Source organism: Macrotis lagotis, chromosome 2 (genome assembly GCF_037893015.1).
Source record: "Macrotis lagotis isolate mMagLag1 chromosome 2, bilby.v1.9.chrom.fasta, whole genome shotgun sequence".
NCBI lineage: Eukaryota > Metazoa > Chordata > Mammalia > Peramelemorphia > Peramelidae > Macrotis > Macrotis lagotis.
In genome coordinates, this window is record NC_133659.1 from 20,037,537 (window position 1) to 20,065,022 (window position 27,486).

Here is a 27,486-nt window from a genome sequence, read left to right on the forward strand (position 1 = left end):
GAAAGGTGGCCTAAACCTCACAATTGAACTGTCAGTTAATTCTTTTCTGGAGAGCATTTTTATCAATGACTTTCCTAGTGTCTGGCTGGGAGGCGTAACTTAAGCCAAGCAAATGACAGAGTGGGGCCACAGTAGCTTCCCTAGATGTGTGGTGATGGTCAGGGTTGGGCGAGTGGTCTCCAGAGGTGTACGATAGAGCCCAAGCTCCTGTCTGGGCTAAAGGGAAGTTGTCAGCACCGAAGCAGGATGATGGCCCTGTGCAGAGAAGCCAGCTTAGATGAGCTGGATGGTGATGGTGATTATATAATCAGCATTTCTACACTTTCTAAGGCATGCAGGGCTCTGATCCCATGGAATCTCATTTGAAAAAGCCATGTTTTTATTGACCTGTATGATCTTGGGATCAATGAGCTGTGGTAGCTAGGGAAATCTGGGTCACCCCAGGCAGCAGCAGATGCCCACAGAAAGGACCAGCCATGACAGGTCACCCTGGTCAGACCCTGCATAGGACATCATGCTCAATACTGTGCACCCTAGCATAGGAAGGACCCCGACCAGCTGGACCAGCGGTAGGGAAGGCCAAGCAGTGTTTAGACTCCCAGGTGAGATGTGAGAGAGAACATGGGTCTTAATCCTAAAGAACTGTCTTTGAAAGGCTAGCTTGGGATCAGACATGGTGGTAACCTGATGAATCTCAGAAGACTGACTTTGGCCCCCTGGAAACAGTTCAGAAATGGAAGGGGGCTCCCAGGGGGGCCCCGGCCAGGTGCTTGGGGCAGGCTCACACAGGAGAGCGATGCTTCTGGTGGTGGGGAAACCCTCAAGCTTATGGACCTTTCAGTGACTCGGGTGCTAGAGATAGCACAGAGAGAAGAAATAAAAGAGGGGTTTGGTTTTCTGTCACCCCTAAGGTTTGTTCTTGTTTGAGGGGTCGAGTTTAATCGAGGCACAGCTACAATTTTGAAAGTTTCATTGGGGATAGGACATTTTCAGTGTATTCTGAACATTGTACCCAAGTTCTCTCATTTAGTAGAGAGTTGTCCAACCTGGATCTGTGTACAGCAGCCCCTGGGAGGATGGGGATAGCTCTCTCCCACACCCATCTGAGCCCCTACCCTCCATTATCAAGTCACATTCCAAGAATTAGGGATCAGAATAAGTGTATAAAAAAAAAAAGAATCACCTAACCTCCTCCTGCCTCCATGGAAGGGAGGTCCATGTCTCTTATTGCCCAGTCATTAAGCACAAGTGGGTTTTCTACTCCAAGAAGAATGGTTCTTATTTGGTGTGTCTTCTCAAGGCCTTTTGGTAAAGGACATTAAAGGAGAAAAGTGTAAAAACAAGATTTTCACCATTAGCCAGGTGGCCTTTGTTGTTAGTGTTGGCAGTGGCAGGTCATCCGTAAAGAGACAAGCCCCTTGAGGACGTTGAGTTGCATTCCCTCATCTGAGGTCTGTCCTGCTCATGAGATAGTTGTTCAGGGAAGGCTTAGAAAACAATGACATCCTCATTTGAAATGATCTCATTTGTAGCAATGGTTCTAGTTCCCACAAACTTCCCATTCCTGCCTTCCGTGAGAAGGATTATGCAAAACGTTAGTATCCACCCGCTCCCCTGAAAGCCTGGCTAGCCTCATTTCTGCAAAGCATTTCACACATCTGTTCTGTACTAAGACCAACATTTTTTTTTTTAAACCAGCTTTTGGAGTGTCTAAGGAAGACTTTGGGCAAAGTGACCAACTGCCACATTGCTGAGGAGTTCTTGAGCCAAGTAGAGAATCTGTTCCTCTCCCAGTACAGGAGCCAAGCAGAGAAGGGCACAGCTGCAGAGGGCTGCCCTGGATGGCCACCACCGCTATCACTGGAATAGTTTTCCAACTGGACATTTTCATTTTAAAGGTAAAAAAAAATGAAAATCCCACCTGCAAAATGTTTACAATTGCCCATCAGACTATCTGGCAGCAATTGCCCATCAGACTATCTGGCAGCGGTGGCAGACTATAGCAAACAAATCAATCCTATAAATTCACATGCAATCAAATAACTTTGGCCTCTTGCCTTGAGGATGCTCACTAAAGGTGGACTGTGGCTACTGTCCAGGTGGCTAAGAGGTGTGGCTGTGAAACATGTTGAGTTGGTGAGCCTGGTACTATTGTTTCTGCCCTCTGTTTTCTGTGAACTTCTTCATTTGTTTGTTCTTTCCATTCAGTCTCATGAAGTTTTTTAGTTTTGTTTCCTGGAAGGAGGGGGGCAGGCAGGTAGGTGGTGGATTGAAAGTTAGATGGGCAACAGATAAAAGAGCTTTTGCATAAGGGGTGTCTGTGTGTGTGTGTGTGTGTGTGTGTGTCTGTGTGTGTCTGTGTGTGTGTGTGTGTGTCTGTGTGTGTGTGCGCGTGGTCTTTTCACCTTAGAAAATGGTGGGAATCCCAGAAATCAGGAGCCAAAGGTTTCATCATGTGTAGCCACTTGCTGTTAAAATTAAAAGAAAAACTGAGGAGTATAGAGTCAGGCTGGTCCTTGGCTGCAGAAGATTCCCTGATTTCTCCTCTATTAAAAATAATTTTACTGTTGGTTATGTCACTAAGCAACATTAAAAACTTTTCTCCTTATTGCTTCTAAACAAAAAAGGATACCGAGGTCTAGGATTCTTTTTGTTTGTGTCTTTTTGGATTCCAGGGTCAGTCTGTGTTTGGGACAATCTCTTAGACTTTCCTCATCTTTAGTGGGGATTGATCTTCCATCCTAAGAAAATCCCTGCAAGGCTTTCAATTGTACAAAGCAATTAGGTTCCCTGCACAATATTTACAAAGGCAGAAATTCTGATTAGTTAATTGATTGAAATTAAGGCATTCTGCTTAATCCTGTTACTAAGAAAATGTGATTAATTCCATTCCTCCCTGCCCTCCCCTTCATCCTAATTAATAATCAATCAGCAAAAACTTACCAGGTGCCATGCAGGTGCTTGGCTTCACATAGGAATGCTAGACAGCAACTGCCTTCTGTTTATGGAAGGACCATGGCCTGTTCAATAATCATTTATTGGCCTGTGAGGTTAGAGTGTCAAGTTTGAGGGGCAGTGATGTGCCATCAGCCTCGGAGGACGGACTGGATCAGCAGGAGAAGGCTTTAATTTCCAGTACGGGTGTTTGTTTTGTGCTGAGGTCAGGAGAGAACCCTGGAAGCTTCTTGAGCAACAGTAATAAAGAGGGGAGGCCCTAGAGGAGAAGGTTGTACTGACCAGGTGGAGTGAAGAGGGCCCAGGCTGAGCATGAATAGACCTATATAATTGAGGATTTCTCCCTAAGCCAAATTCTGGTAGCCTGGAATTGCATTTATTCTAAGACAAGGCAACCTGTTCTGAAGGCTCTCAGGGCTTGTGTCATTTGGGGCAAATCACTGCCTCTTGAGAACTTTAGATCAGAAGGGCCCAAAGCAATAGCATCTATTTATCCAACTCAATATATTGTGAATTTTAAAATGGAATGTGTCCCTTCCTCCATCTTCTCCCTCCACTCCCAAACAAATTCACTGCAGGAAAATAAGATGTTCCACCCACTGAATCAATGAGCCAATGACTCTTGTAGATGACATGTCCTAAAACCATAGGACTCACCTTGGCTGTGCCACGTCTGAGAAGGTCTAACCAGCTGTGAGGTTAGGCTCCCAGGGAAGGCTCAGCCTCCTTTCCTGGATGTGACTGGTCCAGTAGTGTTCAGCAAACAAGAGAAAGCCCTGACTGGACAGTCTCAGGCGCCACTCCCAGACAACTTTGTTTCCTAAGGAATGGCTGCAGGCCTGCTATTGGGATAGTGTTTTAAACATGCACTTAACTAAAATGAATTGAGATTCTCCTGTGTTGTTGACTATCTTCAAATCTGTGGCATCTCTTGGTTATTGATTCTCCTGCAGCTCCTTCCCCGAATGCTCGGCGTCCTCAGAAAAGGAAACCTCCATTCGGGCCATTTTATACGCACAAAGCCATGCTGAATAGACCTGTACTGTCTGTCAGTAGCATTTATTTGTAGAAATAAATATGCAAGGTCTTCATCATGATAAGTGGACCTCCTCTTTGTAACCTGCTGTAGAATATGCTGGAAGACCTAGCAATCTTTTGGGGCACCTGTTGGTTTGTTCAAGAAATGAAAGGGGGAAAACTCCAAAGATGAAAGATGAATAAAAAGATGGAAAACCAAACTTGACTTTTTTTTCTTTTGTTCAAAAAAGCATTTGTTCTGGTGTATGTCAGACCTACTGGAGCTAAGAGTTAAAAAAAGTTTCTAGGGCCAGCTAGGTGGTGCAGTGGATAAAGCACCAGCCCTGGAGTCAGGAGTACCTGAGTTCAAATCTGGCCTCAGACACTTAATAATTACCTAGCCGTGAGGCCTTGGGCAAGCCATTTAACCCCATTTGCCTTACAAAAAAAAAAGTTTCTAACCCTCAAGGGAGAAGAAGCATATGCACCAGTCCAACAATACTGAGTAATTTTGCAGGAAGAGGAAGTCACTAATAGTGAGGCTATCTGAAAATACCTCTTCTTAGAGGCCAGAAATGGGCTGTTGTATGGAGGACAGAATGAGTAGGCTCAGAAGCCTAGGCCATAGAATTCAGGAGGGTGAGGGATGTGAAGTCAGCCTAGAAAAATGATGTAAGACACGGGAATGACTGTTACCCTGCAGACAGAAGGGAGAGAGGGAGAGATTGGAGACAGGGAGGCTAATTGAGAGGCAGCGTCACTTAGTAGGTGACCTTACAGCATTGAACTCGAGTATATTTAGACCTGTCTTCAGGACACAAACCATGTTGGAGGATCCCCGGGCTCCATGGGTCAGAGTGAATGGTCCAGTGGTAAGGGGTTTATTCTTCCTGGCCATTGAGTCACTGTTATGGATCATCATTAATTAATCAGTTACTAATCATTCCTACACAAACTGATTCAGATTTCCCAATCAGTAGAGACACATTATATCTAGTGGGACCTCTTTTCCCCATGTTTCTGTGCCCCAGAATGGTTTTCTCTCTGGAAATAATAGTTCTGTACTTGGGATCAGAAGACTGAAAAGGGAATCCATTGATAATGAACTCACTCTAATCTGGCAGCAATGCACTACTCTTCTAAGGTTATTCCCTATCAATCCCACTTGAAAAAAAAAAGATCCTCCAACCTTCTTTGCCAGTCTATCTTCCCTTAATCTTCCCACTATCTAGGAGGCTGCCTTATACCCATTCTTATCTTGAAATTCTATCCCTTCTTGGAGAGCTTCAAACAATGGCTGACTGACCTTTGACCACTCATCTGGGGTGTGTGTAACATATATATACATATATATATATATATATATGCACTTAGGGTATCAGGATTGAAGGAACTGGCCGTAGAGGTCTCATCCTACGCTAAGCCTGACCAAAAGTGCCACTTGCAATAAGAACTCCCTAACCATGTCCCTGCCTTCCTTTCCAGTAGCATATAGATAGATAGGTACACATATACCCACTTATTTTTATTAGTATATGTATGTGTATATAAATTGTAAATGAAATCTCTTTCCCCTTCTAGATCATACAGTTTATCAGTATCCCCATCAGTGCTTGGTGTAGGGCTCAGCATATAATGAGTATGTTACTGTTGAGGTAGAAAAAACAGCCCAAAACACTTAAACGATAATTTCAAGATAGCTAGTGTCCACATTGAAAAAATCAAGGAATTGAGTTCATTTTTTCTGATTCCTTGTTAACTAGCTTCCATCTGCCACAAGGTGGTGTTTTATTTTATTTTATTTTTTTGCTTCAGGATTTCAGAGACTGATGTTCAAAATTCACATTGTGGATTCTTGACTTGTGATGAACTGAAGAGAAAGTTTTTTAAAAGTCAAAAATCCACCTCTGTATTCAATAAAGCTGGAGGACTCTTACCAAAAATCTCAGTCTCTCTAAGAATTTTCTGAAACCATATATCCTATTTGCAGGTTTAGAGGATAGTCATGGATATGAAATTGGAGCCTCATCTTAGAAGAAAAACCAGCAATTTATTCCTTTAAATGAAGTTAGCAATTTATAACCATTTTTAAAAAAATAACTGAGTTGTTCCGGCTTCCATCCAACAAGGATTTCCTAAGGAGTTCTGTCCTGGGCCAGGATGGAGGCAAGAGCCTCCAGGGAGCATTGTTTATGGGAAACAACTAGGCAGTTGGACTGGAGAGTATATAAAGGAGAATAATAGGAAATTAGACCTGGAAGACATATCGAGTCGAACTTTTCAGGCTGAGGAGTTTGTATTTTTATCCTAGAATCATGGATATTTTCCATTTGATTTGGTGCTATTCCGAACTAGAGCAGTCACAGTGTGGTGAAAAGAACAATGGACTTTCACTAGCTTTGAAATCTTGAGCAAGACATTGAACTACAGTTTTGTTAGCTTTAAAAATGAGTAATAGAGGGGCGGCTAGGTGCGCAGTGGATAGAGCACCGGCCCTGGAGTCAGGAGGACCTGAGTTCAAATCCAGCCTCAGACACTTAATAGTTACCTAGCTGTGTGGCCTTGGGCAAGTCACTTAACCCCATTTGCCTTACCAAAAAAAACCTTAAAATGAGTAATAGAGCTAGTGTATAAGAGTTGAATGAGCTCTTTCTCACTCATCTATTCAGCTTCTCTACCTCAGTTTTCTATTCTGTCAAATGAAAACCTTGAACTAGATCATCTGAAAAATCTTCTAACTCTAAATGGGTGTTGCTGGATGCCAGTGTTAATGTATTTCAACTTAAAACATACTTTTCTTTCTCTTGGAACTCCTTGAGTTGTGAAGATTATTTATGGAAGCATTGAATAGATTGGGAATGTGCATTAATCTAATCAATACAGCCCAGGCCAACATTGCCTTCACCCAAGGTGAACAAGGCCTCTGTGAAAGGATGGATGAGGATGTCAGCAGAATGGACCTTGAATTCCATCCCTGTTACTATTTGTGTGAGTTTGGACCCTTACTCTTGAGGTAGGTCTCAGTTTCCTACTCTATAATACAGAGGAATCAAACTAAATTATCTATAAAATTCCTTCACACACTGATGCTCCACATTCTAAGATCTCTGCAAATTCGAATCTTGTATTAGGGAGGACCCCTTCCAGCTCCAAATCCTGTATGAGTTGAAATGCCATATGTAGTATAGGATTTTAATGAAAATAGTGGGGCTCACTTGGAGACCCAGTTAAAACCACTAGAGGGCACTCGGTTACAGTGAGTAATTTAAGAGACCATTCCCAGTCCATAAACTTGTGGTAGGCTGGTGTAAATGAACCTAGGGGGACAGCATATTTTGTTGAAGGTAGGCATTCACCTAAGCCCTATACTGATGCCTAGCTTACCTGGTCTAGTCAAAGGAATGCAGGAATCTTTGGAAATGGCCAATAATAGCAGCCTCAGGTTCAGTTTGATCTAATTCTTCAACATGTGGGGGATGCATAGACGAAGTGCCTGCCCTCCAGGAGCTTCTATCATCCTGCTTATGCTTTCTTCTTGTTGAAATGATCAGCATAGGGAGGCATCTCTCCTAGTTGAAATTGAGTTTATTTGCCCCAGAATTCACATAGAACTTTGTGCTTTACCAATCCCGTTCCTAGGGTCTGTATCTTAAAGTCTGTGTCTGTAAAAAAAGGAAAAAGAAAATGAAAAGGACTACATGTACAAAAATATGACAATTCTTTTTTGTAGTGACAAAGAATTATTGAGTGAATTCCCCATTAATTGGGGAATGACTGAACAAGTGATATATGATATATAGTGATATATGACTGTAATAGAATATTATTGTTCTTTGAGAAATGATGAGCAGGGGGCAGCTAGGTAGTTCAGTGGATAGAGCACTGGCCCTGGAGTCAGGAGGACCTGAGTTCAAATTTGGCCTCAGACATTTGATAATTACCTAGCTGTGTGGCCTTGGGCAAGCCACTTAACCCCATTGCCTTGCAAAAAAAAAAACCTAAAAAAGAAATTCTTCAAGAAATGATGAGCAGGCAGATTTCAGAAAAACCTGGAAAGACTTACATGAATTGATGCTGAGTGAAGTGAGCAGAACCAGAGAAAAACTGGACATAGTAACAGTAATGTATTGATGAACTGTGAATGACCTGGCTCTTCTCAGTAATACAGCAATCCAAGACAATCTCAAAAGACATAACTGAAAATACTTTCCACATCCAGAGAAAGAACAATGGAGTCTGAATGTGGACAGCAGCATACTATTCTTCACTTTGGGGTTTATGTGTTTGTCTATGGTGCATGTATATGTGTGAATATGTGTGTGTGTGTGTGTGTGTGTGTATGAGAGTGTGTATGTGTGAATGTGTGTATGTTTGTTTCTTTTCACACCATGACTAATGTGAAATGTGAAAATGTTTTCATGATTATACATGTATAGTGTATGTCAGATTGCTTGCCGTCTTGGGAAAGGAGGGTTTGGAGGGCGAGAAAATTTGGAACACAAATTCTTATAAAAATGAATGTTGAGGAGTGGCTCAGTGGCACAGTGGATAGAGCACCGGCCCTGGAGTCATGAGGACTGATTTCAAATCCAGCCTCAGACACTTAATAATTATCTAGCGGTGTGGCCTTGGGCAAGCCACTTAACCACATTGCCTTGCAAAAACCTAAAATAAACAAAAACGAATGTTGAAAACTCTTTACATGTAAGTAAGAAAAATAAAATGCTATTTACAAAAGAAAAACCTAGGAAAAAATAAACTAGCAAAGAAACAAAATTTAAATGACAAGCAAAAAAAAAAAACTTTGTACTCAACCTTATGAACTAGACCTAAGTTTTCATCTGTATAGGTGTTAAAGTCTCTCAGTGAGAAACCCACTCCCCCAATGGCTATCTGTGCCTGTGTCCTGACCTACAGATTTAGTCATGAGTTACTTGACTGTCCTGTGGTCACACAGCCAGTTGTGTCAGAGATGGGATTTGAACCAGGTCTTGTCCTCTAGGCCAGCACTCTACCCATGATACTACTCCATCTCTCCTCTTACAATGTGGGCTATGTGATTTCAGCCTTAGAAGGCTGACCACATGAGGAAGTGCCCTCCATCAGTGCAGGTCAACCCTTCTTTGAAAATTAGCTTCTTGGAGACTTGCTTAGAGCACTAAGAGCATGAATCAAAGGAAGAACTTGAACCCAGCTCTTCTCGACTTTGAGATTGACTCTCTAGGTGCTAAGTTAGTCTGTACCTCACTTGTAATAACACAGCCACAATTTTATAGATGAGGGAAAGTGAGTCCTGGGGCAGTGGAGGAACCTAACCCAACTCTATTCCCATGATGCCATGCTGCCTACCTGTCCCTTACTATGGGCCCTGCTGTGGTATGGTGATTTATGAATGACTGGGCTCTAGGAGACAGCTAGACCCATCAGACCATGGCCCCTGTTATCAAGTCTACTTTCTTTTTAAAAGTTCTCCCAGCCCCTAAAGCTTCATCTGCTAGGAAGCATCTCTTCAACTGAATGTTGATCACAATAGCCAGTCACAAGATGGGTCAGCAGTGCCCACTTGGAATATAGAGCTAAATGTAAGAGCCCACGTTCGGGTGGTGCTTTAGATTCTTATGTTAAGAACTTTCTTAGCTTCTTAAAAATTACTTTCAGGGGTGGCTAGGTGGCGTAGTGGACAAAGCACCAGCCTTGGAGTCAGGAGTACTTACCTGGGTTCAAATCCCATCTCAGACACTTAATAATTACCTAGCTGTGTGGCCTTGGGCAAGCCACTTAACTCCATTTGCCTTGCAAAAAAAAAAAAAGTACTTTCACTGTAGATATGTAACGTCTTCATGAACCTAAAGATGATAGATGTCAATTCTTTTTATCTCAGAGTCAATTTGGCACAGGGGAGAAAATGTCTGATTTTGAGTCAGAGGGCATGTGTTCAAGATGTTGGCAAGTGACAACCTTTCAAAAACTCCCATTTTTAAAAAATAAATAAGCAAAAATGGCATTATGGACCAAGAATTTTTGTAATTAATATCTCATTACTTTGTTAATTCTGTGAAGTATATGCTATTGTTATCCATAGATAGCACAACCGTGGTATTCAGTAGGAGCTTAATAACTGTCTATTGATTTGATTATTGATAGATGAAAAAAATTGAAGCATACAGAGGTTAAGTGACTTCCAGGGTCATATAATTATTAGGTGTTTGAGGTCAAATTTGAACTTGGGTCTTCCTCCAGAGTTTTATCCACTGAGCAGTCCAGCTGCTTCTGTAAAATAGTGGCTTAGAGGAGGGGATAGAGAGGGTGATGGACAAGATGAACTTTAAGGTCCTCTCCAGTTCCTATCATCCTTCATCCTAGGATGCTTACAATATTCATTCTAGGCAAGTGTGTAAAAGGTGGTGAGGCTGAATCCAGGGAGTTATATCTTTCCAGTGGCTCACAACACCTTCTATCTATGTACTAGCACCATTTCAAATGGAGCCAAATGGAGGTAGTCAGGCCCTGGCTTCTACAGCTAGTTCTGATAGGGATGTAGCCCACTTGAGCTTTGAGGACTCTGTTCCTAGCTCCTCCTCTCAGATGAGCTAAGCCTCCAGAGTTTAACAACATCTTTTTCTTAATGTTCAGAAGTTCCCTTGAGGGGCCAGGGGAATTCCTCTAGTGATTGTGGTTAATGTCCCCATCAGTGAGCTTCCCTACCAAGATTCTCAGCTAAGAATCATTTAGCCAATTAGTCTATATAGTTAGGTTTTTATTTTTTTAAATGAGTATTTGCTAATACTCATCTCTGCCACCCTTCCCAAGATAGATGACCTTGGGAAAGATCTTCCTCTCTCTGTTCAACATTTTTCTCCTCTATTAAGTCAGAGAGTCCTTCCAAATCAGGTATGATGTGGTTTTAGATCAATTTATAATTCCAAGGTCCCTTTTAGCTAGCTCAGAACAGGGGGTAAACACACAGAGTTGGCCAATTGGCCAGGATAATACAGCATGGAAAATCAGTTTAGTTGCAACTCTCTCCAAAAGATGATGTTTTTTTCTAAAGTGTGACAGAACTGTAGTACATTGAATTGAATTTTCCAATCAGAAGGGTGACATAACTTGGAGTTGGTACAGGGATCCAGACCAGAAAGCCATTTTGGGGAGGCTTGCAGGCCTTCTTCCTCCCTGACTGAAGTCATTCTCTTCAGTTCTGCCTCATCTTGGCTATTCTGTGTCTCATGGTGAAATCAGACAAATAAATGGATCCATTTTCCCAAACTGAATTCCGTCCTGATCATACCTTGGATAACTTTAGAGTCTTAAATTTAGAGCTAGCCTGAACCTTAGAGGTCAACCAGTTCAATCATCTCATTTTGCAGGCAAAGAAACAGGTCCAGAGAGATTGGATTTTATCCATGGACCCACTACTTCTGTTCAGTTCAAGAAACTTTTATTAACTATCTGTTGTGTGAGGTAGAAAGATGGGAAAATGAAGCAGCTGGTGGCACAGTAAAGAGAGGGTTGGACCTGAAAGGAGGAAGATCTGAGTTCAAATTCCACTCCCTAGCAATGGGACCCTGGGCAAGTCACTTAACTCTGTCTGTCTCAGTTTCCTCATCTGTGGGATAATAGTACCTACCTCCCAAGGGTATTGCGAAATAAAATGTGCACATTGTCTAGCATATAGAATGGGCTTAATAAATTCTTGTTTCCTTCTTCCCTTACCTCCCTCCTTCCCTTTCTTTCCTCCCTCTCTCTTCCCTCCCTCCCTCCCTTCCTTCCTTCCTTCCTTCCTTCCTTCCTTCCTTCCTCTTTCTTCCTTGAGAAACTTATAATCTGAGATAGCACAACGTAGCAAAAAGAGCCCTGGATTTTGGAGTCAGGAGCGCCCCAGCTTTGAGTCCAGGCTCTGATTCATGCTGGTGAATGACTTTGGACAATTCAGAGTCCAGATTTAATTGCCATCAAAGTGGACATGGACAGTCCTCTTCAACCTTAGAATTCTACCATCACAGAAGAGCTAAGCATTGCACATCTCCCTTTTGGATGACAAGGTGAGGGACTATGGATATGGATATGGAATACTCCCTACATTTTCAGAAGTGACCAAGGCATAAATTGCTTTTGGTGAGCTACATTTTTTCCTTCATTATAAGGAAAGATTACCAAGGACAAGGAATCTCTGGAAATTACTGTGATGTCAAAGGAAAAGGCATAATAAAAAAATGTTTAATTCTGTAAATTTTGAGTCTGAACTCACCCATTAGATACTCCCATTACTAATACAGATCTTCAATATGGCTATAATTTAGTCTTAGAAAGTAACCTGGGGACGGCTAGGTGGTGTAGTGGATAAAGCACCTGCCCTGGAGTCAGGAGTACCTGGGTTCAAATCTGGTCTCAGACATTTAATAATTACCTAGCTGTGTGGCCTTGGGCAAGTCACTTAACCCCATTTGCCTTGCAAAAAAAAAAAAAAAAGTAGCCTGGACACAGAGAGGTTCCAAGGGATTTGCATCTGATCAGCCAACCCCTGCAGACTTGAATTCGGGTCTTGGCAGCCTTCTATCTCCCATGCCTCCTGTGCCAGGTATCCTTTGAGGTGACATTTCCAAAGCTAGGTAGGATTGAAGTCATAAGAGTTAAAGAAGAGATGGAGACAAAATGCTCTAGAAAAATTGTTGGAGTGAGCCATCACCATGGAGTTAATGGGGGAAGAGAGAGGAGATACCCAGCTCCACTTCTCCAACCCAAGCCCATTCCTCACTCGGAAATCCCCAAGTGAAGACAGGAACTTGATTCTCCTCACTGGCTAAACTCAGCCTACATTTCTTCCCCATTGAGGATGGAAAAATAAACTGCACCCTGGCCAGACCTGTTCCTCCAACAAGAATCTGACTGCCAGGGGTGGCTAGGTGGTGCAGTGGATAGAGCACCGGCCTTGGAGTCAGGAATACCTGAGTTCAAATCCGACCTCAGACACCTAATAATTACCTAACTGTGTGGCCTTGGGCAAGCCACTTAACCCCATTGCCTTGAAAAAGAAAATCTAAAAAAAAAAAAAAAAGAATCTGACTGCCAGTGTGCAGTGGGTAGGAGGAAATCAGATCTTTGTCCTCCTTAAAGGGGGGGCAGATGCCCCAATGCCCATGGGCATGATGATTGTTCACAGTAGCCTAACAGACTAAATAGAATTAAATACTATCTCCATTTTACAGATGAGCAAAGAGGTCTTGATTCTTCCATTGACCCTATGAGATAGACAGTGCAGGTATGTAGGAGGGGAGGTGCCATTTGTATAAAGATTCCTTGTTCCCCCAGTACCTGAGAAAACTTCATTGATTAGGAAAAATTCTTTGTATTGAATTAAGAATGCTATGTATCAGGCCCCAAACATGGCCATATTAGGAAGATCATGGTCTCTGATTGAAGACGGATTCTTTCCATGAGTCACTTTTAAAATGAAGGGAGCCTTCTATGAGGTAGTGAGATGCCAGAGTATGATATTGGAGGAGGAAATGAGAAAGGTGGCAGAAGATGGTGGCCATGTTCTGGGTTCTGGATCCTTCTTGGAGTTTGCCAATGGTGGCATGAGCTGGGGCTCCAGGTTTCATACTTCATTCCATAGCTATACTGAAAAGCTAGTCACTGAGACTAGCTCTAACAAGATGCAACAGCAGTCGTGAAGCAGAGGGTACTTTGTACCCCAAAATCAATGTCTTTGAACTAATGGGTCTCTGTCCTGCTGAGTGGAGAAACAAGAGGCTGACTGGGGGTCAGCCTGTTTGCTGGTTTGGGAATGATGCCTGGAGTGTTTCCTACCTTATCTAAAACTCTCTTATTTACTTAGGTAATTCTGATTTAGAAAATACCTATTTCTCAAATGTCATGGACTATCTGATTCCAGTTTGGGGCTCCATTCACCATGACATTACCAAGCTGCCCCACAATAGGTAGCATTATGATTGGGGGTAGGGGAGGCAGAGAAAGAGAGGAGAGGGGGATGGGACTGTGTTATGGCCAAACCCAAATTGGTCTGGCTCTAAAAATTGAGTAATTTTCCCTGTAATTCTCTACCTTTAATACCCTACAAACAGGTTTGCAGCTGTTCTGTTTCATGATCCGAGAACTGGACTCTATTTTGACTGAATTTTAGTGTTGGGAGGTACCTTAGAGTTCACCTAATTCAATCCCCTGCTATGGTGACAATAACATTTTTTTTAATAGATGAAAATACTGAGGTTCCAGGATTTAAAGGGATTTGTCCTTAGGGTTGGTCACATAGCCTTAGGATGAGATCTAGGACCTGAAGCCAAGTTTTCCCTGTACTCATCATCACTGGTTCACAGTGCTTCACTTTTAATCATAGTGAAATTTCTGGTGTAGATTTTGATAAGATTATTTTGAAGAATTAATTCTTTGAGTCATTTGGTGATATGATGGCCAAAAAGGCTTGATTTGGGGCTGCAGTAAGATGGAGCTTCCCAGAAGCCAGGAAATTGTGCCCTGCTCAATGTTAGCTCAGTCAGATCTCATCTGAAGGATCACATGTGGAAACAATGAGTTTTCGTACTTAGGTGGAGGTGAGGATCACCAGCTACCAGATGAAGAATGTTCAGGCTCCTTTGGCCCAAGTCTCAAGAGGTTTCAGAGCTCTTCCATGAGTTGAGCTGGCTCGGATGAGCCATGTCCTGTCTTTGAGCACCCATCTTTGGTTTCCAGTCTGGCAAAGAGTGTTTCTAACCCTGAGATCTCCCTGGAGAGTGTTGGAGTGGATGGAAGGAATGGTGGAGGACAATCTGAGCATGAGCTGTCATCCATATGGGTAGGGCAGGTTAGAATTTCTGACCTGTTTTCCAGATGAGAAGCTTAGCAACTTGTCTCTAGGTCATACATGGGCAAAAAAACTGGTATTAAAAATAAATATGTCGGGGTGGCTAGGTGGCACAGTGGATAAAGCACCAGCCCTGGAGTCAGGAGTACCTGGGTTCAAATCCAGTCTCAGACACTTAATTACCTAGCTGTGTGGCCTTGGGCAAGCCACCTAACCCCATTTGCCTTGCAAAAACCTAATAAATAAATGAATGAATGAATGAATGAATATGTCAAAGTGACTAAACTAACCCTATCCTTCGAAGAACAAAAGAAAACACATCCCCATATATTTTGAAAATCTTCATGGCTCTTCATTTAGGAAGCACAATGGGGCTCTGAGTAGAGGACATGGCTAGGAAGGACCCTCTCTGGGCTTGGCCCACCCAGCCAAGCCCTAGCAACCTTGATGAGGCTTCCTTCTTTCTCTTTAAGCCTAGGAAATGAAAAGTCATGGATTTCCTCAAACTGAAAGCAGACTTAGAGTTCAGCTGTACTAATCCTCATTTTACTGAGAAGGAAATGGATACCCCAAGGGGAAAGTCAGTAGTTTTCCCAAGGTTATGCAAAATTAAGGGAATATTCCAATCCCAGAGAAGTTGGGCTATTGAAAAGGGAGCCAAATGAATTATTAGAGAATACTGAGTGTGGAGTCAAAGGATAGAGTTAGTTTAGTTACTTTGACATTTATTTTTAATACCAGTTTTCCCATATATGACCTAGAGGCAAGTTGTTAAGCTTATCTGGAAAGCAGGTTGGGAATTCTAACCTGCCTTACCCACATGGATGATGGCTCATGCTCAGATTGTCCTCCACCATTCTTTCTATCTACTCCAACACTCTCCAGAGTCATTAAGCATAAGATGCATGATTCAAACCCAGGACTCTAGCTGTCTATCTACTTTTTACTAGTGGGATAAGTCACTGTTCCTTTCTGTGCTTCAGGATCCTCATCTCAATTCTGTTTAGCATGTATCCCAGGGCTCTTCCATCCCAGGCACCCTACTAATGTTGAAAATAAAGACAAATCCAACAGGCTCTGTCTTCAGGGAACTAATATCTTACTGGAAGGGCTAAGGTCCCTTCTATTTCTAAACCTCTGTAATAATGTATAATTACATGTAATAATATATGATAATAATGCACACAGAACAAAATGAAGTCATAGTCAATCCAGAGACACCTCTATCTGCCAAGCTTGCCCTAAGCATTTTGTTATATTAAGAAAAGTAAAAACATCCTGTCCTCAGGGAGCTGATGTTCTAATGGTAGAAACAACATGCACACAACTGTGTACTTGTAAGAACTAGATTAATTGGAAATATGTTTAGCCTGATGGTTCATGTATAACCTATATCAGATAACTGGCTGTCTTGGGGGGTAGAGGGAGAGAAGGAGAAAAATTTGTAGCTCTATCTTATAGAGGTAAATGTTAAAAACTAATACTATATATAATTGGAAAAAAATAAAATACTATTAAGAATCAAAAACTGATATATTAATACATGATACTTAGTAATACATAAGAATTTACAAAATATTCTCCTATAAAGAAGTGATCTGGAGTCAGGGAACCCAGATTCAAATTTGGGTTGACTCTTACTTGTAATGGGCAATCATAATCATTATTATAGGATATTAGAACAGGAGGGGTCCTAGAAATCTATGAGGCCAACCCTTCATTTTACAGATGAGGAAATGCAAGTACACAAAGATAAAATTAATTTCCCAGAATCACATAACTAGTGATTGGATTCAGGATGTGGTCCTCTTCTCATACCAAATCTAGTATTGCTTCTCTGACATCAAAAGTTATTACCAAGGAAATCGGAGAAGACTTTGTGGAAGAGGTGGCATTGTGATCCAGCAGGCCCTGTATCCATTGCCTGCCTAGACATAGTAGACATTTAATAATTGTTGATTGATTGATTGGGTTCCAGGTAGTTGAATGCATATGTCCTGGCTCCCATTACCAGGCCTCACCCACTTCCTTTTGGCCTTAGCATCTCCCCAGGAATTGGCAGCTTCATTTAGCTTTTCACTAAGATCCAAAAATAGAGTGGCTTTGGAATCTTATTTTAATTGATGTATTCTAATTTCACATCACTGACATTTTGCTTTTCCAAATACACCTCTTCTCCCCTCCACTCAGTAACCTAATCGATGTTATAACATCCCTTGTAACAAAAGATTTTAAAGGAAAGGGACAAAAAGCAATTTAGAAAAATCAACCACATGTAGCCATTTCTGATGGTATATGAAATATTTCACATCCATAGGCTCCCATTTCTTCAAGGAAAGGAGATGTATTTTCTCAACTCTCCTTCAAAACCACACTTAATCTTTAGAACATATTATCACTGCCTTTTATTTTTACCTTGCCCGTGTTTTCCCTTGCCTCTCCTCCTCCTAGTGAGAAATCACATGCCACCAAATAAAGAGGAGGAAGAAAACCATTCAGCAAAAATAACCAACATGTAGGAGGATAAAAAATATCTGATAGGAGATAAGGAATTCTGCATGTGGTTCACCACCTTGATGAAGGAGCACAATGAAACGCTCTTCTTTGCAGGCAAGTTTGCAATTCTTGTTACTAGGTTGTTAGCATCTTCATCATTTACATGGTTGTCTTTCCGGTTCTGCTCACTTCACTTTGTAATCAGTTCATTTGAGTCTTCCCATGCTCTGCTGTATTGGTCATATTCCTTGTTTTTTACAGTCATGTGTCCTTCCATTCATGTATCATCACTCATTCAGCCATTTTCTACTTTGTTTCCCCTTCTTTGTTAGTTCCAAAAAAAGACAGTGTGGCCATTTGTGTTTGTAACCTCTTTTGTGATATGACTAGGGAACTTCCAGATTGGAGAGTACAGACAATAGTCATTTGGAAGAATTGAATTTGTGGCCATTAAACTTCTTCACCTGGATCATCTGGGAAGTAGATACAAGAATTTGCACTTGACCTTGGTTACAGCTCTGCTCAAAACTCAGTCTCCTGCCTATTAGAGCTGGGCCCTGTTTACCAAGGCAAGGTGGCCTCTCTCTCCTGTTAGATTAGGGCCCTTGTACCCTAGATGATCTGCTCTATTGTCAATGAACAAATGACCCCACAATACAGATGCCATTTATTTAGAGGAATGAGAATTATAAGCCATTTCTGCTCAAAAATAGACCCATGACTTCATATTGACTGGCAGGCTCTGGGCCCAGATTGGTTTAACTGCTTCCAGAAGTAATATTGATGAGTCCCATCTCATCCTGCTTCCTTCCTTCCTCATCAGATGGGGTGAGATCATCTGGAAGGCTAGTCCAGAGTCTCCTCAGATGACTTTATGCAATGCATTCAGATGAGAATTTCTCACTGTTCACAGAATGAAGGAAGAGAGGGGGACAGCTTTGGGGTTGGCTCAGAAAGTTACAAATCCTGTTAACTCCCTCTTCAATGTTTCTCTCCTCTGTCCTGTCTTTGATGTTTGGCCCACTACCATCCTTCCCCAGGAAGGATCATTTCAACAGCTTCCAGATTGTCTCCCTTTTGTCTTTATTACTTCTTGCCTTTTTCCAGGGTCCAATTCTAATCCATCTTCCATACAGCTGTCCCAGATATGACATGTCCTATCCCATTATTCTACTGTTGAATTCTTTAAGGGATCCCAGTACTCTTGGATGAAGTCCCATTTCCTTGGTACAACATTCAAAGCCTTCCACACCACCTGGCCCCGATGATCCACCATCCACCTGTTCCTTCTTCTCGCTGCTCTCAGACAGATATTACACTATCCCACCTCTCAGTCTTTACTCCCACTCTGCATTATTCAGTTGACATCTTTCCTGTCCTTAAAAGGTAGAAGATTTCCCCCATCTAGGTATCCACTTCCTTCTCTATTAAGTGAGAGACTGGGCCAGATGACCTCTGAAGTTGCTTCTAATAATGAGTCAAGTAAGTGGAACCTGAGAGAACCACAGAACCTCTGAGGTGGAAGGGAGCCCAGTGGACAACCGGCATAGCCCCCCCCCCCCCAAGCAAGGAATCTCTGCTGCATCCTTGTGAACAAGGGGCCCTGCGGCCTTGACTTGGAGGCTCCATGACAGCTAGTAGGCACAGACCAGGGAGCTCTCCCTCTAGTGCATCAAACAGAAACTTGCCTTTCTGATCCTTTTTTCCCCAAGACAGTCCTCCACTCTCCTCACTGCCCTCTGGCTTTCCCACTCACTATCTGGGACCTTGGATCTTTTTGGACTTGTTTCCTCAGACAAGCAAGATGAAGAAGATTTGTGCTAAACCCTGCATTTAAATCCTGCTTCAGACACTTACTCTGTGTAAGGAAAATGACAACCTCTCTGTGCCTCTGTTTCCTCATCTGTAAAATAAAATAGGAATTTATGATGAGAGGATCAAAGCAGTTGGAAGCATCCAAATGCCATATAATTGTGAGTTATTGTTTTAAATGAAATTAATATGATTATCACTGGATGATTTTCTATTCCCAACTAGCTCTGTATCTAGGGTCCCATGGACTCTCCAACTTACCCTTATTCTTCATGGAGTCCAGTAAAGGGAAATTCATGAGGAGAAAAGGACTTCCATCTACTGAGGGACTTTGAGTTCCCCTTTTGCCACATATGATCTCATGGCTTGAGCCCATTTTTCCTCTGTCAGCCCTTGTGGAAGAGGATGCCCTAGACTTTGGGGGGGGGGGTGTTTGTGCCAACCATTCCTACTAGACTATCTCAGTAAATAAACCTTCTTCAAAAACTAATTAACTTTAGCTGGTTAATTAAGAATCAATGAGAACATACTATATGGGGGCTTGTGAACCTCTCAGAGCCCTGAGGAGATGAGCCACATTCTGAGGACTCAATCTGCCAATGCAGGTGGGGGCTAGGAAGTCATCCAAGAGGCAATGCTACACCCAAATGAAGGTAACGAGATTCAGAGGGGTCCAAGGATTTAACCAGAATCACACAGAAGCATTGTGAGGATCTGAATTCAGGCCCAAAGACAATCATTATTTATTTGTAATTAGATCTTCCTTTGAATACAAGTGGACCTAACTGTGGAGGGAGTGGTCCAGTTACCAGGTAGATAAACAGCAGAGTTAAACTCCCAGGAATTTGCTGAGAGGAAATCAAGTGTGTATAATAGAACCTGAAATAATATACTATTTCCTGGTTTGGGTTCTGATCCATGAATCATCAACTTTCTAATAGAAAGTTGGTGAAATGGCCTTCTTTTTAGTATCTAATCTAGCTCCAACCTATTTTGACATGCCGATTACACATGGCTCACCCTATCATCTGATTCACCAGTGAGACCTCCCCAATAGGTTGTCTCCTTCTGCCCTCCTCCATTAGAATGTGAGTTCTTTAGGAGGAGAGTCTGCCTTGATTTTCAATTCATATCTCTGAGGCTTGGCACATAGTAAGCATCCAATTAATTACTCATTCGTTCATTCCTGACATTCCAGTAGTACCTACATTAATTTGCATTTTCGGTGCCATGCCAATCAAACAAAGAACTGGAGCTAAATAAGAATAACAAAATTTATTTGAAGGAATAAAAGGAAAATAATGAAGGAAAAAAGTGGGAGGGAATGAAGACTAGCAAACATTAGTCTTTAAACTATACCAGAAAGAAGTAATGATCAAAACAGTTTGGGACTGGGTAAGAAATAAAGTAGATCAGTGAACTGGATTAGGTTCACAATAAGCAGAAGCAAATGACCTAGAGCCTAATGTTTGATAAACCCAAAGAAAGATGGCAGCTATTGAGGCAAGAGCTCCCCAGTAGATAGCTAGAAAGTCTAGTAGAAACTAGGTCTAGACCAACATCTCACACCAGACACCTAGATAAGCTCCAGACAAGAACTGTATGTGACATCAGAAACAAACTAGAGGGGTATGGGAGAGAGTACTTGTCAGATCCATGAAGGGAAGGGTATCTAATGTTCATACTGAAAAAGACAGACAGACAGCCAGTGGGGAAAGGGGATGTCAAGGAAGTTAGTTATATGTACAGTTTTGATTGCATAAAAAGCTTTTGCCCAAACAAAACCAATGCAGCTAAAATTTGAAGAGAAACAAGTAAACATGCCGATTCATATTTATAAAAATATGAACCATTCTCCAACTGATAAATGATCTCAGGACATGAATAGGCAATTTTTAGGGGGAAAAATTCAAATCATCAATAGCCATATAGAAAAATTCGCTAAATCACTGATAATTAGAGAAATATAAATTAAAACAACTCTCAGGTTCCATTTCATATGCCTCAGACTTGCAAAGCTGACAAAAAAGGAAAATGATAAATGCTGAAGGGGCTGTAGGGGCAAAATACATTAATGCACTGTTGGTAGAGCTGGGAACTGGTCCAGCCATTCTGGAAAGTCATTTGGAACTATGCCCAAAAAGCTATTAAACTGTGCATACCCTTTGGTACCACTACCGAGTCTATACCCCAAAGAGATCAAAGAAAGAGGGAAAGGACCTATATGTCCAAAATATTTATAACAGCTCTCTTTGTGGTGGCAAGTAATTGGAAATTGAGGGGATGCCCATCAATTGGGGAATGGCTGAACAACTTAAAGTATATTAATGTGATTGAACACCACTGTACAAAAGTGATTGGTGTCAGAAAAACCTGGAGAGACTTGTATGAATTAATATAGAAAGAAGTGCAGACCCAGAAGAGTTTTTACACTAGAAACAATATAGTAAAAACAAATAACTTTTAAAGACTTAGGAACTTAGAGCAACATAATGACCAGATACAACTCCAGAGGACTCTTGATGAAACATGCCACCCACCTCCTGAGAGAAAGTGATACACTAAGCATATAGACTGGAGACATGATGTTTTTGGATAGGGCCAATGAGGAAATTTGTTTTCCTTGACTATAGTAGTCTATAAGAGGGATTTTGTTTATCTTGATTTCTCAATTGGGAGTGGAGAGGGTGGAGAATAAGAGGGAGAGTGTATTTTTGTTTGGAAAAAATAATAATATTAAAAATCTGTTGACAAAATACATTTTATCCTCCCAAGTGGAATGTAAGAGAGCAAAGACTATATTTTGTTTTTCCTTAGTATTCTTAGATCTTATGAAGTGTTTTATACACAGTTGGTGCTGAATAAATGTTTCTTGTACTAGATTCAACTTGATTGGATTGGCCTAGAAGTCTGACCCCTTCCCCCAGGACAGTCCTCCACTCTCCTCACTGCCCTCTGAATTTCCCACTCACTATCTGTGGGACCTTGGATCTCTTTGGACTTGTATCCTCAGACAAGCAAGATGAAGAAGATTTGTGCTAAACTCAGAGTCAGGAAACCCTGGATTTAAACCCTAGAAGTTGAGGAGCCATGGTACCCATCTCCTAGTCTCAATAAATAAAATGAGACATGCAGGCATTTTGGGATGTGAGAATGTGGGAATTTGTTTTGCTTGACTCTAAGGTTGCAACTGGTATTTTTTGTTTTTGTTTTTGTTTTCTGTTTAGGATAAGGAGAGAAAATAAATGATTCAGTGACAAAAATTAATTTTAAAAAAGTTTATGAGCAGGAACTTCAAAAATCATCTAATTCAGTTCTTTCATTCACAGAGCCTAGGAAGGCCAAGTGGCTTGCCCAAAGTCACAGAAAGAATGTTGTGGGGGGCGGCTAGGTGGCGCAGTGGATAGAGCACTGGCCTTGGAGTCAGGAGGACCTGAGTTCAAATCCAACCTCAGACACTTAATAATGACCTAGCCTTGTGGCCTTGGGCAAGCCACTTAACCCCATTGCCTTGCAAAAATTAAAAAAAAATGTGGAATTCAGACTGAGCTTTCTGACCCTCATCTAGGGATTTCCCTCATTCACCACAATTTTAGCCAACCTTAGCTTCTCTAAGGGACCAATATGGACAGGGAGGCAAAAAGTATTTGAAGGCTTGGCACATGGAAGGAGGATTCCATTTATTTCGTTGGTCCTGATGGGTAGGACCAGAAGCAGTGCTGGGAGGTAGGATTCATTCAGGTCTATATGTTGATAATTCTCTAGGCATTGATTAATCCCATCAAAAAACCACCCAGGCCAAGGACAGGAAATCCTCGGGCTCAGTTTACTGTAGACTCCAAGGACCATCTGGATGACCTCTATTTCCTTACCTGGTATGCTGTCTAGAGGATTCTTGTTCAAGTGTGGCTTGAGTGGAATGACCTTTGAGGTCTCATCTGACCCTGATATTTGGTGCCCAGCCAGCCATGAGAATCCTTTCCAGGGAACCCTACATTCTGTGTATCCAGGTCCCAATCCTATGGCTGAGGCGAGTCATACCTTCTTGAGGGAGGAACCAAACCCACCAGACCTCTTCTTTTCCATATAGGCTCTGGGCTCTCTCAGAGGGGAGAAGACAAAAGAGAAGGAATCCCATTCCCCCCACCCCATTCCATGCTCCCTCAGCTTATTTGAGCATGAGAAGTATGCAGAAAAGAGAATCCACTTCTAGGCTACTCCCTGCTCTCTCCCCCTCCTCCCTCCTCCCTCCGGCTCCCCATCTTAAACCTGAAGATTTGAGGGGTTCCTCAAATATTGTTCCCTAACATGATCCCACATAAGACTTAAGGGAAGGTTCAGGAGAGAAAAATGGCCTGGATACAGGACAATTTCAATAAAAAATCTAGAATTCAGAACTTAAAGGAACCTGGGCATCCTGCCCATCGCAACTGGTCCAACTGCTAGTTAACAGCAACCACCTGTATCTAAACAATAATCCCCTGACCAGTGACCCTCAACAAGTCAGCAGTTGCCCAGCTTTCCACTGAAGACCTCTGGTGAGGGGAAGCCTGTGCATTTTCAGGGCAGCCCATTTCAGAGAGGAGAGAGCCCTGAACCCTATTAATCAATTAATAATTAATTCTCAAGTATTAATGTAATTAATATTTAACTCTTAATTAATTTGATTGATTCTTTTTTCTTTTCACAAATGCAATTCATGAAGTTACTGAGCAGCAACTGCAAATAGGTTTGAAAAATGTGTCTTGAACAAAAAATGTTGACAGTTTTAAAAAATCAAGGTGGCTTTAGAACTCCAAGATCTTGGAATGTACTGGATGTATTTGATTTGATAATCTAGAAGATTCTAGTGTGACTTGAGTGGAATGAACTTTGAGGTCCCATTTGACCTGATATTTGGGTGCCCAACCAGTCAAGCCATCCTCACAACAACCCTGGAGGCACATGCTCTTATCATCCTCTTTTTATAGATGAGGAAACTGAGGCTGAGGGAAATGACTTGCCCAGATTTGGGCTGAGGCAAGAATTGAACATGGCTCTTTTTAGTCTGTGTTGCTTCTTTGTTTGGACAAGCTTGAACATCATTTTTCCTCTCTGGGCTTCAGTTTCTTCATTTGTAAAATAAAGGAATGGGGCTAGAGGATCCCTCAGGGGCTCCCTCCCCCAAGCAATAGATGAAATCTGAGCATGTCTTCTTAACATCTAGTTGAAGAGGGGAAGAGATGCTGATGATGCTGATGATACTAATGATGATATTTGTCCATTGTTCCTGAAGAAGACCATGACAGCAGGGAGGTGTCGCTGTGCCAGGAACATGGATTGGATTGGAGTGATGGGGGACTGCGCTAGGTCCCCAGCCTCATTTTCTCTTCTAGAGCCATCTGTGTCCAGTGACCGGATATGAATCAGGATGACTAGAGATGGCCCTGGATGGGAGGCAGTCCAAGGGCTCACAACTAGAAAGAGCTGAGGCTGAATTCCTGTCCTCTACTCTAAGGCCAATACTCTATCCACTGCATCACTTAGCTTCTCTAGAAAAGAGAAAATTCCAGTGGAGCCCCCGTGCAGGGTCTTGAGTGCCCTGGGGAAAGTATTGGGGAAGCACTGAGGGTTTGAGAAGGAAGTAACCAGATCCATAGTGAGGGGTTCCTCCTCCTCAGGGATCTTCAAGTAGAAGCTGGATGACCCTTTGCCTGACCCATTCATTCAGTTGGGGCTCCCTTCTCAGATTCTGACTCTTTTTCCCCCCCACTGCCCCCGAGCCCCCAGCTCCAGGCTCCCTCTCAGTGGACCCTGCCCTTCCCCTCTCTTGTGTCCCCTTCCCCAGATCCATGTAAGGCCCTTGAAGTCCAGGATAGCAGCAAAGTGAAAGTGGGAGCCAAGTTACAAATACCTGTAACCAAGAAAATTCCTGCTTTCTGGGAGCTTCCATTCTAGTAAATGTATCAGGGAGGAGAGTACATTTTTCCCCCATCTATCCTGCAATTCATCCTCTAGGGAAATTAATTTAGCATCAGTGTGCAGAATGGATTGAATTCCATCTCTCTGACAGTGATGGAGAAGGCCCAGGACTGAAACCCTGGGGTGGGAGACCTTGGTTTTGTTCATACTTTGATCACCATTTCAGTATCATTAGCTTTAATCACTGGTTTTCAATGTAATTGTATTATCTTATGCATTTAAAAACATTATTCTGAGATGGAGTCCATAGGTCCACCTGAGTGCCAGAAGGGTCCAATATACTGCAAAGGTGAAGATTGCCTGGTCTGTCTTGCTTCCAGAGAAGCTATTTTAAAGCATATCTCTGCCCTCTCAGAAGAGATTTTAGGGGCCTATGGGTATAAAATGCATTGCATTTGCTATCAGACAATGTTACTCTATTTTAATTTAGCTTAATTCTTTTTCTTCTCAATAACATGTAAGCCCCCTGAAGGCAAAAATTGTTTTATTTTTGTCTTTGTATTCCTGGCATCTAGCACATAGTCTGTGGAATATGGTAGTCACTTAATAAATACTTACTGATTGTAGTATGCTGTGGGCTACTAATTCTTATAGGCTGTGGTATGCAGCAGGTGCTTAATAGCTTTATCGATCGTGGTAGACAGTAGGTGACTTATGTGAAGCCAGTTTTGATACCCCTACTCAATTTAATCAGATGGGTATCAGTAATTGTATTTGTGAATGAAGTAGAATAGAATTGGGTGAGATAATTATGTTGTAAATCATTATAAATGATTAATCCACCATGTATTGATGATTATTTTAACTGTATTTGATTTGTCAGATAGATTCATACTGTTAGTTAGAACTGTTATGAAATTGAAATTGCTGCACTACACCCCTCCCTTCCAGTGCAGTCCTTATAATAAGGAGCATTTACTGCTCCACCATATGAATCATTTATTACCACCCAGCCACAGCTTCCTTGGATCCTAGGATACTGTTGGTCAGATAGTAGTGTGTTGTGTGTCATATGTAATGTGTAGTAGCAGTAGTATGACATGTGGAAAGCTTCTGTTGACATGGTCTGCAGTTGATTACCTGGAGCTAATGACCTGTGAAAGGCCTTTCACAGTCAGGAGTGTCCCAAGCACTAGGGGGCTTCTCAGGGACTCCCTCAAGATCTATAAAGCCCCTCAGCCCCTTAGCATTGGGGATCCTGCCTGTGAAGAACGTCTTGGACCCAACTGATTAGGGATCACTGGGGTCCCTAATAAATTGATTCATCATGTTCAGTTCTATCGGAGCAACAGATAGGAAATTTGTGACCCACACTAATAAATATTTGTTAATTGTGGTTTATAGTAGGCAATAAATAAATGCTTGTTATACTATTAGAGCTCACTGAGTATTGGGAAAATGAGTAGCCTCAAATCTTGGTGATGTAATAGCAAAAGGCATCGATAAAATTTTACAATAAGGAATTGGCCTCAAGTTAATTCACATGTGGTATAAAAAGGAAATTTAGAAATGAGCTACTGGAAGCCAGGTCCCAAATCAACCTCCTCCTTGCCCGGGCACTTCCTCTTTCCCACAATGGGCCCTGTTTTTCCCAACTGTTGCAAGGGATAATGATGTTTATTGAGAGCTCTCTGATGAGAGGCTCAGGACCTGGCATGGCCAGAGTAGTCATTTGGATGGAGTTTCAGTGCCAGCACCCTTCATTGCAGCCCCAGCTAATGAGGGGCCTGGCTATAATTAAGGAGCCTGAACAAGTAGTGAGCTGGTCAGACCCTCCAGGCCATTCGGATTTTCTTCTTCTTGATATTCTGACTTTGAGTACCTGGGGTGGGGTTCACTCTTAGGATATTCCTTCATTTCTTTGTCTAAAATTTCTTTCAAAAACAAAATCCGCAACAAAAGGTCCTGATGGTGTAATTTATGGCCAAAACCTTTAATTTTTATGTCTGATGGACAGGGAGGTATTGCAGTAGATAGAGGAATAGATCTAAAGACAGGAAGACTTGAGCTTAAGCCTCAGGCTCTTGTTTGCTTGTGTGACCTTGGGCAAGTCACTTAATTGCTGTCTCCCTTAAGTTTCCTCATCAGTAAAAGTGGGAATAATAATTTCCACCTCACATAGTAGGTTTGGGGACCAAATGAGATAATTTGTTAACTGCCTAAATAACTCAGTTTTCTATTCTGTAAGATGGAGTAATAATACCAGGACTCCCTACTATGGGGAAAGTATGTAGTCATCCCTAAAATGTTATGGAAATATGCATTATTTCTCCACCCTTACAATTAATTTAATGAGACATTGGCAGGTCACAGATTTAGAGCTGACAAAGTCCTTTTCTGTCATTTTACAGCTGAGGAGACTGGGTCTAGAGAGAGTAAGGGATTTGTGCAGGTCACAAAAGTTGGACCCATCCCTCTTTCCA

At 41.9% G+C, this 27,486-nt stretch overlaps 1 protein-coding gene across 8 annotated transcripts in view; it reads left to right on the top strand.

The window, feature by feature from the left end:
* MYSM1 (Myb like, SWIRM and MPN domains 1) overlaps window positions 1-27,486 on the top strand; it is a 56,020-nt gene that overhangs the window by 23,666 nt on the left and 4,868 nt on the right. For 3 of the 8 annotated variants that reach the window (XM_074221320.1, XM_074221321.1, XM_074221316.1), the window contains one exon: window positions 1,699-27,486. In XM_074221320.1, coding sequence (XP_074077421.1) covers window positions 1,699-1,869 — 171 coding nt within the window. In that variant the 3' untranslated portion in view covers window positions 1,870-27,486. The remainder of the gene's footprint in view (window positions 1-1,698) is intronic. The other 5 variants (XM_074221318.1, XM_074221319.1, XM_074221317.1 and 2 more) reach the window with 5 other exon arrangements.